General features: G+C 35.6%; 1 protein-coding gene across 1 annotated transcript in view; it reads left to right on the forward strand.

Annotated features, from left to right (window-relative positions):
* LOC119633058 overlaps window positions 1-10,474 on the forward strand; it is a 62,611-nt gene extending 52,137 nt beyond the window's left edge. The window contains exons 3-5 of the mRNA XM_038026262.1: window positions 2,651-2,874; window positions 9,682-10,139; window positions 10,206-10,474. Of these exons, the coding sequence (XP_037882190.1) occupies window positions 2,651-2,874; window positions 9,682-10,139; window positions 10,206-10,380 (857 nt within the window). The 3' untranslated portion in view covers window positions 10,381-10,474. The remainder of the gene's footprint in view (window positions 1-2,650; window positions 2,875-9,681; window positions 10,140-10,205) is intronic.
* The last annotated feature ends 553 nt before the right edge of the window (window positions 10,475-11,027 follow it).

The raw sequence follows: 11,027 nt of genomic DNA on the forward strand, positions 1-11,027 counted from the left end.
ATAAACAAAAATAAGTTCAGATCGAGTCAGAATCACTTTCTGTGGGTCAGCCTCAAGTCCTTCTATGTATGTTATGCATCCGCCCAAACTTATTATGTATACCACTGCACAAGCAAAAAAAGAATTTAATTAATCAAAGTAGATTCTTCGGTCTTCAAAGTAGTCTACCTGTTCACGACTTATTCCTCTATACATTTTTGTGGGCTAAGGTATGGTCTTCTAATTGCTCATTAAATCTTTTCTCGAGTCTCAAAAGCCACATATCAATGGAATTTCTATTCGAAAACATTGATGGAGATTAAAGCCTTCAAGGGATGTGCACATGTTCGCGGGTGTCCTTCGACAATCACCCCAAACATATGAAGCTTAAGGTTATTTGCTGCATTTTTCGCAGGGCAATCAATAGTGCGACTAATGCGAAGAAAACCGACATGCAAGCTGTCATAACGTTCCATATTGTCGACCAAGTTTATGAAAGTTACTGCTGTTGGAAGCGACATATTTATTACCAGATCACGAATAACGATCAATCGATAATTTCTGACTACTATGCACGAAAGAAGTAGGGGGTCAAATCGAGAAGAAAGCTTTCACTTCGTAGCAAAAGCCACACTAGAGATAAACCTATTTATGGTGTGCGTATGCCGAGCCTGGTAGAGCATCGTCCACCACGTATTACTACCATCAGTCTATGCGATGCGAAATATTCAAGGGCAGGATCGGTAAGTTGCCGATAGAAGTAGTTTCGTATATCGCATAGATAAAGCTTACACGCCTTATTTGAATATATATTCTAGATAGCTCATTTTACTTGTGGTACCAGCATATCGTAAGTATGTGCGAATGTACCTGGCAGGACTGGTAGGACTCGAAATAGATCCACCTGTTATTACACCTATCGATTCAGAACCATTTTCTAAATCGGTCGAAGTTTGTCTGTCCCTTCGTCTATCCATTTGTTTTTTTTTTATTCAGTATACGACAATATGGAAAACGTATAGTATGTCTCTCGTTCTAGTTAGAAGAATCACAACTACGAGGTTTCGTATCAATGCGGCGATTTTTACTCATCAATATGTCTCTCAGTCGATGGCGTTTTTAATGTGCACATTTTTTCTGCGTAAAGCTGTTTTAATCGCTTTTAAAAATAATCTAATTTTAAATAACATTTTCTATAAATTAAATTTAAGATAAAAATCTATGAATCCATTAAAGCCCACTTAAAAAAATGCTGATTTTAAAACCAATTAATGAAAAATAGAAAAATAAAAAAAAAATAATTACATAAAATTTTTACTGTTCGTACATTTATGCTCTCCACATAGATCGTTTCATGTTGAAAAATATATACTTAACGGTTAAAAGAGAAATTAATCACAATTTATACCCTACTGGTTACTCGAATATAAGTATAAATTCGTCAGTTTCCTTTTGTCAAAACATAAAAGTCGTACACGTAAGCAGCTGAAGAAAAAAAAAAAAAAAAAAACGCATTAAACGCAATTAAGAATACACATAACAGCAACAGCCTCTAAGACTTACTTTTACTTAGCGGTACATGACTTATTTCCTGCAACTCCTGTACGATATATATATGCATGCATATATATGTACATATAAGTCCGCCTCCACTTTTCTTTAGTTGTAAGAAATTTTATGATTTGGCAGCTGAATTTGCATGTCGCCATATTTAGGAAGCACATAAATATTCTTATGCTTAAAGACCGCGGTTAAATGATGCTTTAAACCTTTATGCATGTTTGAAGTTGTACAACTAAATGTATGTGTATATCTGAGCTAATGCTAAGTATGTGGTCTTATGTTATATTATACTTCTAGCTAGACACGAATACGTAAAAAGAAAAACATAAACTCATTACTAGTAAAGCAAATAATTGTCCAATTTGACTTAGACAGCTTGCCCACGAAAGCACACGGAGGCTTTAGAAACAAAAAAAAAAAAAAAAGTAAGAAAAGTAACCCATAAGTCAGTCTATGACTGCGCCATATGTGTGCTTGAAGTTTTTCTCAATAACTAATAAAGTCGTTAAGCATTTGAGGCCATTCTGACAGGCATTAATATGCAATTTTCTTAAAACGTGCAAAGCACTCCAGCTAGATAATTGAGTTTTAAGCAATATTCATACACTAACAGGCAGCATACACGCATCCCAATGTATGCAAGAATATCATAATGATTTACGGCAGCATTAGTAACATTTTCTTGTTGTACGCACCATTGAAAAATGGAAATTATTAAATTTGTCTTATGGGCTGTAGTAGTCAGAAATACTGTACTATTCACTATTGATCAAAGAAGAATAGAAGATAGAAATTTGGATATCTACAGTATTGGATTTTGCCATAGAATACCCAAAAAGTTGTACTTTTGTAACCGTTTGAAGTGATTTGTGCCGCTTACAAACTCTCGCAGAATAACATTTCTTTTAATCCTGTCTAATAGCCTAATGTGAAGGGTATCGAAGATTCGCTTTTTTAGTTGATTACTATATACTTTCTTCATTACTATGTAATCGAACAAGGTAATCAGAAACTTAATCGTTTGTTAAATTTGAGCATATTTATAATATTTAGTATGACTTTATAATTTTTTTATTTTAATTTTTTTTTGTATTTTGCTTTCTTACAGGAACACCTCACGAATTAGCTACAGATCACTGGCATCGCATGATCGTTGCGACAAAATGCCGTAAACCTATGCCCCGTGTTATACCGGTATCTAATAATACATCGAAACGTTATGAACCCTATGCTACAATTTTGCATCGTTGCGGTGAGGATACTGGCTGTTGTGGTTCGACGGCTAGCGTTTGTACCGTTAAACGTTATGAAGTTGTAATGGTTTATGTTTTTGTAAGTATAAATACTCATAAGCCCTAAGATAATAATAACAATACACACAAGTATACGAACATTCAAATTATGCACAAGCATTGTGTGTTGGTTACAGTTCGATAGAAAAAACATTCTTCTTTTTTTCATTAAAGATCCTAAGGCAGGTGTGTTCGACATACTATTGCACTCTATCTTAATATGATTTATAATACAGTGGATATTTTAGGCTAATAATTAAGGGACACTAGCAGCCGTATTCTGCGATTGTGACCGCTCATAGTTCACAAGAGTTTATCACAATGTTACCTCGCCATTGTTTTCGTGACTTGGGGTAAAATTTGTTAATCCGTAGACATTAGGCACAATAAGATTTTCCAATAGCGATGAGCATGGTTCCTAAGTTATGAGCCTCGTAAAAACATGCTACTCTGCGACTAGCAACGTCTCTGTGATGTTTTCCCGACTATAACTTGAAAAAACTGTGGCATGCCTGAGTAGTAGCAGTTAGTTAGTTAGTTAGTTAGTTAGTTAATTATTTAGAACAAACAAGCACCGTTAAAAAATGGACCAAATTGCCCGTTAGCTAATAATATCATTAATACAATTAATAATAATGAAATCAAGTAATTATTTGCTCCTCATATGATCCGTGTGTCAAAAAATATGATGTTAGAAAAAATTATATTGAAGTTTATACAGAAACAAGTAAGAAAATCATATTCCGCCGCGATCAAATCTTTTGTACTCGTAAAGAAGTGTAGAAGTGTAGGTCGCCTAAAGAAGTGTAGACTAAAAGGAAAAAACTAAATTTTCGTACTCTATAATATTGCGTGAGCGTGACCGATCTTTTCTTATTTTGTAGACTAAAATTGGCAATGTATGTCATGCGTCCGTTGTAGTTTATCCGCGAGAATCTTAGAAAATCGCTGTCTACTCAATGAGTAAGCAACATATGAGTAAGGTACATATATACGCCATAGAAGTGCTGCAGGACCGCCCATAGAATATAAATTCATACTTTTATCGTTGTATTTGTTGTGGTTTATAAATAATAAGCAAAAAACGATAGTTTTTTTAATTTTGGAAAGCAGATATGGTCTCAGTTTATGTTGTACTGTGATCTTTTGTCTTTTGAGCGATTTGGGCCGATTTCAATATCAACCTGCGTGCAAGCATTTCTAATCTTTTTGCTAAATGTCAAGCGGCTTGTTGCATTTTTGCAACCAGGAGGATGCTTACACCAGTCCTTACCCAGGTAGACGGATGGGCAGACGGAAAATTTGATGCAAATCAAGTATACATACACTTTATCGAGTCTTTGCGTCCTCCTTCTCGCTGTTGCAAACGTTTCGACTAAATGAATGTACATCTCATCGTAGAGAGCAAGGAAATTTTTCAATTTTCATGTTTATTTCTTTATTTATTTTTTTTTTTTGTTAACATGACCGTGGCGTGTCCTCTACTCGAAAGAACCGAGGAAAGTGAAGAAAATAGGGAGTCTAGTGAGTGTGTGCCCAACCGATAAGTGTTTTACCTTTACCGATTGATCACAGCCTTTTACTATGACCAAGGTAAACCCTAACGCACTTGAGGTATGAACCTGCGAATGGCTTGAAGAGTGCATCATCAAACGGAAATGGATCTATCTTGTCCCTTTTACACTATAATGTAATGAAATTGATCAGTAATTCCATAACGTCTTTATACACCTACATCTAGTTGTGGTTATTTTCCACCAAATCGCATAAAAATGTTTATATTTTATTCCTTTTTTCATATTTCTCTTTTAAATTTTCTTTGTATATTATGTTATGATCAGCAAAAAATTCTTTGCGACCCGCTCAACAGATGATCACAAATTTATGATTAGACTTCAGTACACCAGAAATTCGCAAAATCAATTTGTGTTTTATCTCAGGTACGGTTATAAGAAACTTCAAATTTTTGATTTCCATTATGTTTCTAGTACTCTAGTATTCACCTCAGATATGTCGATTAGTAAACGAAATTTTGCATAGGAATATTTATTGTGTGAAAAAGGTACAAATTTTTTAGTTGAGGTAGTGCTATTCGCTAATAACAAGTTTTTCTTACCTGTCACGCCTTTGCAAATCTACTTCTTTTCCCGCGAATCGCTCATAGAATTGTCTTATTCTCATTTACATACGAAGCAAAGCGTTGCTTAACAAGTGAAGAAAAGACTTTCTTTTACATCGCTCGGGCAAAGAAAATAAACTCTCGGTGAAGGCCCTTTTTTTGGCATAAAACTCCACATATTCAACGCTGCTACAAACTCTGCTTTTCTATGAAATTTGTTTTATTGTGGCTTGCAAAACCTTCGCCTGATATCAGCAAGAAAATCAGGCCAATGGCGCGGTTCTACAGTTGACAGCTAAGGCGATCTATGAGCAAATTTCGTCTTCATATTAACGCACCTGGAACCATCTTTCGAACAATGTATACAGCGGTAGATTTTGCTCACGGACCATGGTTCTCGGTTATGACGAGAAATGTAATTCTTGCGTATATAGTGAGGTATATGTCATCGTTTCCAGGTTATTATTTGGGAAACGGATAATTTGGCATATTTTCCTTAGACGAACCGGCGCGGTTGTACAGTATTTACACGTCGAGTTCTCCTTTTCTTCTTTTTTAGGCTTTTTATTATGTTCCTTAAAAGCGCAGACGAGGTGACCTTTAAAACTTGACCTATGAAGCGGAGACCAATTGAAGCGACAGAAAGATGTGTTGAGTTAGCTTAAACTTTTATTTTGGTCAAGAATATTTATGCTTATTTCGGGAAATGAATTGCAAAATGAGTATGCCGCCATCCTTAGTTAATGGACATAACGAATGCAATAACAATGACGTGGCCATTTACAACTAAAGCAGTAAGAATTATTAAGAGTGCATAGAATTTCTCTTTTAGCGGACGCTTTTAGTAACGAAACGAAATGCGAAAACGAATATGCGAAAATGTAGACAGTTGTGAAAAGTGTAAATATGCTCATTCTTACGCATTCGAGACAAGATAAAGAAGAATTAAAAGGTTTTTACATAAAATTTTTCGCACATGCCAATTATACCCACCCCAAACTTTTGAGCCATAATTTACAGCCATCAAGCTGTAAATAACGACAGGGACGAGCAGCTACGCAGACAAAATATGTGTTGAAAGTACATTCCGTATATAAAAAACGATATGTGGAGAAAAATAAGAGAAAGATAAGGTGTAGAATAAATGTCCGAAAGTGTAATTCAGTAGTTGTAGGTGTGTCTATGGCAGCTCAGCTTATTATTTCTTGCTCACTTGTTTTCTTTTCTTTTTAATTATGCAACCATAGCAATGCGATTAAAAATTAAAGAAAAGTCATAAATTTTTCATACTAAGTAAGCCAAGCAAGCAAGACAAGAAGCATTTCATGTAATGCTACGTAAAATTTCCTTGATTACGTTTTATTGCTTACTAACGTTAGATGTTAATTAAAAGAGCTATTTACAGCGCACTATTTGCAAAAAGGAACTGCAACAAAGAATCTGGAGATCTATGATCTTACACTCTTATATTCCCCTGCGCATACAAACATATTTGTTCTAACTTTTTTTTTGAAAGTCGTGATTCAACTTTCTCGCATCAACTCGACACATAGTCACAGCTTGTACATTCCGCAACGATTATAAGCTAGCGACTATAATTCCAATGATTTTCGCTCTATTAATATGCTTGCCGCACTAAACGATCAAAGTGGGTTGCACTTGAGAGCTAACAGCTTACTTTCCCCGAACCAATCAGATTATAATAACAATTGTAGTTCTCAAGGTATGCTTCAAATATAACTGTCATCAAAACGCTGAACTACGTTCATTTTGGGACGATATGTTCACATAATGGCTCTTGCCATAGTACCTTTTTGCTTATTTTCCTTATGGATTTATACCCAACACAATTTGTAATGCTCGGTGTACTAAGTTTTGCAGATATATATAAGACCCAGAAGTGTTTCGGATGGATCGGTCCTTTATTATACCGATCAGTTCAAAATTACTTTCTACTTTCATTTAAGCTTGTCTGTCCGTGTTGTGTTCAACGTACGGGCCACAAATTTTGATGAAATGAAGCGTATTCGCTTTCTGCCCCAAAAGACGAACTCTAAAAATATTTCGAATCAGACCACTTTTTCGACCACTTCCTATATAACGGCCTATTTGGAGTCGTCGTTATATAAACGTCTGTAGGATGGTGTAGAGTAGGCGATTTAAGCATGTCTGTCCACTAGTCGCAGTTTTTGAGATAAATGATATGAAATTTCGTAACCTAACGCATTGTGGATTAGACAAGACCTTTTTTGAAAGAGGATTGAATCGAACCATTTTTACAATCGCTCCCGATATAACGCCTTCTCCTGCTATTTTACAGTCTTAAAAATTCTTCGACAAAAGTCGCTCGATAATGAAATTTTGGTATACGAAATCGATTTTCGATCGATCAAAAAATATAAAACGGCTTTGATCTCTCATACAATCGCTGCTATGATGTGGAAAACGATCTAATTTTTAAATTTTCTCGATAGAATTGGCCCATAGTAGTAGTTTGTCATAAAAGTGAACTGAACCATGCAAGTCTGTTTTCTGTATCCTGGCCCAATAGGGACGGCAACAAGAAGATCACAGTCTTAATATTTCAGGTCGTCATTATAAAGGTCGTCATGGAAAGTAAGCGCTTGCACGACAGCAAAGTCTAATTTCTAGTACATTATGAGCATAGGTCAAAGGTGAATATTAAAACAACGTCTTTAAAAAGAAGATTAACTTTGTTAAATTTAGACCCTGTCAGTTTTGAAACTCCTCCTATATAAGAGCGTCCATGAAAATAATGCCTTAAAAAAAAAAGAAATCCGCTATTTATATAAGTATAGCGAGCTGAATGAATGTGCGCTTTCTTCATTTGAAAGTACTATCTTTCTTAGGGTTTTGAGCTTGCGGAGGAAAACAACACTTGGATTTCCTGATTAATACGAAGACTAGGGCTGGTAAATCCTTACAATGGAAGATGAGATGTCGAATAACCATGATGTACAGAACGCAAATTATTAAAGTCAAGAATAGAGATAAGCTTCCATGGTGGTTCCATTTGGGATGAATGCGTATTTGATTTTGTTCCACCCGTACGACACCGTCATTAAGAAAAGCTACCACCAATAATAATTGATGCAGTTTGCACAAAAAGTATGCATGATATACCAAGAATCACTATTTTGTGACTTTTCAGTATGAAGAAATAATATTTGCCCATAAAGCAAAACTCGCTCAGAAGATGCTTGTACTTCTAACATGCAATGTTCTGTTTCCCTGCCGTTATCAGCATATATCACTCTTCCCAATTAACGCTGGTCCCAACATATGGGTTATTGTTTTTTCGAACAGTGATTACACATCTGTAAATATACTTCAACAACGAACCACAGTTTTCCCCTTCCTAATATAATAATGAAAATCCTTTGTAACCGGCACTTATGTATGATTTCTGCTGAAGTTTTCAAATTTATGATCATAAGTCACAATTACGAAAAGTCACAATAGCAGTTTAACATTTGTTTGTGCCTTGTGCATATGACGTCTCAGTGATAGCGTTCACAATGCGGCTGTTAATAATATCAAGAGCATTGCAGTGACTTGCATGCAAAATCAAATCTCAACGATGTCTCTCACTTTCTACCACCTAGTCTGACAAGTGATCTAGTAACGGTACTCCCAAGGCAAACGACTTTTGTATTCGTTGCTGAAGAGGTTATTCGAAGAGAAAAGGAAGTCTTAAGAAAAATTTCGTAGCTGTTTAGACTCGAAGTTACGATTCCTCCAAGTTTACTAATAGATTTTTCTTTCATTTTGAGGCAATTGCTTTGACAGTAGTATGATAACAGCAGGACACTTTTAATGCAAAATTATTACACCCATCTTTTATTCGAATCGATCTATACCGAAAAGTGGTTATATGGAAAAAAAATTATAATTTTCAATGCTTCATGACGAAAATCAAATCCCTACCCTAATAAAGGTTTTCACGAAAACTGACGCTTTGTAGAGCAGAAAAGTCTACGTTTTAATATTTGGTAATGAAGAGTGACCCATAATAGTAATTTCGGACAAAAATGTATGAGGAGTCGCCGAAAAAGTGAGCCGATCCGAACCGCTTTCATCTTTGGATCAAAACACGTCAGTGCACCGAATTTCATTGAAATATCTCAAAAATTGCGATCTACAACTTGAACACACATTTGCAAGGACAGGCATCAGCCGGACAGACAGGTTTAGACCGATTTAGAAAATGATTCCGAATCGATCAGTATAAGAAAAGCTGGGTCAACCATCAGCCTTTCTGGGTATTACATGCGTCTGCACTAACTTAATATACCCTGTACCACAAGTAGTCTAAGAGTATAAAAACCGACTTTAAAGCGAGATGGGCTTATTGAAATGCGTTATGGTCTCGTTAGTAATTGCTTTAAAAATGCTTATTCATAAGTATATATTTATTAAGTAATAAGCCGTCCTTATCAGTGAAGTTTTATCATATATGCAGTGTTATTTCTCGAATTAATTTTCTTCCAGCAAACGATTTCGATTGAAAGCGTATCACAGTTAAAAGTTGGAAATGATATAGATTAGGAAAAGTATACCTCTTTGCCTTTACATTGCTGAGCATGCAATTAAATGTTTACTTTTATCTTCGGAGATAATAGAATAGCGGAAAATTAGTATAGAATGATCGCTCTTCTTCGTTTATCAGTGTTCAAATTATCTATTCGTTATTATATTTATTTTTAGTCGTATGACTTTAATTATCGCAAAGAAATCGAAGCATTGCCGATGCAAAATCACACAGAATGCCATTGTGTTAATCGAGGCAGTCTGCTGATGCACGATTCTATGCCGCGTGGCAAAAGATCCGGACAACATCATCAAGTTCAACAATGGCAACAAAGACAATTACTGCAACAACAATCACAACAGCAACTACCAACTTCAACGATAGCCCATTGGCGCAGATCTGATATCTTGGCTAAATTGCAGCTACAAAAACAACAAAACCTTATGGAAAATATGCTTAGTTGCCATTGTCCGCAACACTTTAATGTTTTCGAAGAGGATGTTGAACGTCATGCACACTTACCGAGACCACACAGTGTCTTTACACGTAAATGTCGCTGTGATTGCTTGCTCAATAACGTTATGTGCCAACGTTTCAAAGCGGGTGAAGAAGCCATCTCATTGGAAGATCGCAAGTAAGAAAATGTATTTTTAATTGAGAATTTATTTCAATGCGTTGTCCTGATTTACATCGCTTGCAGATGCATTCTGGAGCATAATTGTAAACCGCCCGTTTGCTTATATGGCGATTTCAACAGTAAATTGGGTAAATGCCCGGGGTCAACAATAGCATCATCATCATCATCGTCATCATCATCCACATCATCATCATCATCATCATCATCGTTACAACGATTGGAGGTGGCCCTTAATTAAAGGAGATTAAAGCACGTTTCCATAATTTTTATGTAACATATAACTTTTTTATAAGCAACAACAACAACTTGCCATAAGTAGAATTTAAGTGTTTTTTTTTTATATATTTCAGTATAATTCTAGAAAAAAATGAAAAAAACATGAGAAATCTTTTTCTTTTGTCCCCGTTAACACTGCATCTGAACGGGCATTTCAAATTGAAGAAATTTCTCTGGTCACAAAATGCGTTCTCCTCCTCAACAAACTAATGTACTTTCTACTTAGAACTGCTAAGTCGCATTGGAATTTTTAATATCTTTTAAGCCGAGTACACTTTAACACGCGTAAAGCATGTAGCCGTACAATAATTTTTTTATACTCACTACCAAATGACGGAGATATTGATGTCATTCCTATAGTTTCACCATATCTGAGAAGCAGCAAGTCTGCTGCGGTCTATTAAATACATCCCAGACCACTTCGATCTGAACCGTTTTTGATAGCGCTCAACCATGCCGGACAAACGGACCGCAATCAAGTCGGAAGTGATTCTGATAACCGCACAAACCCACTACAATCTTGTGTGGGCCAAGTATTAAACATCTGTTATTTAGCCAAAAACTCCAGTCAGAGGATAGAAAAATATTTGTAACATCGTGACTTGTAAC

Source organism: Glossina fuscipes, unplaced genomic scaffold (genome assembly GCF_014805625.2).
Source record: "Glossina fuscipes isolate IAEA_lab_2018 unplaced genomic scaffold, Yale_Gfus_2 2, whole genome shotgun sequence".
Lineage (NCBI taxonomy): Eukaryota > Metazoa > Arthropoda > Insecta > Diptera > Glossinidae > Glossina > Glossina fuscipes.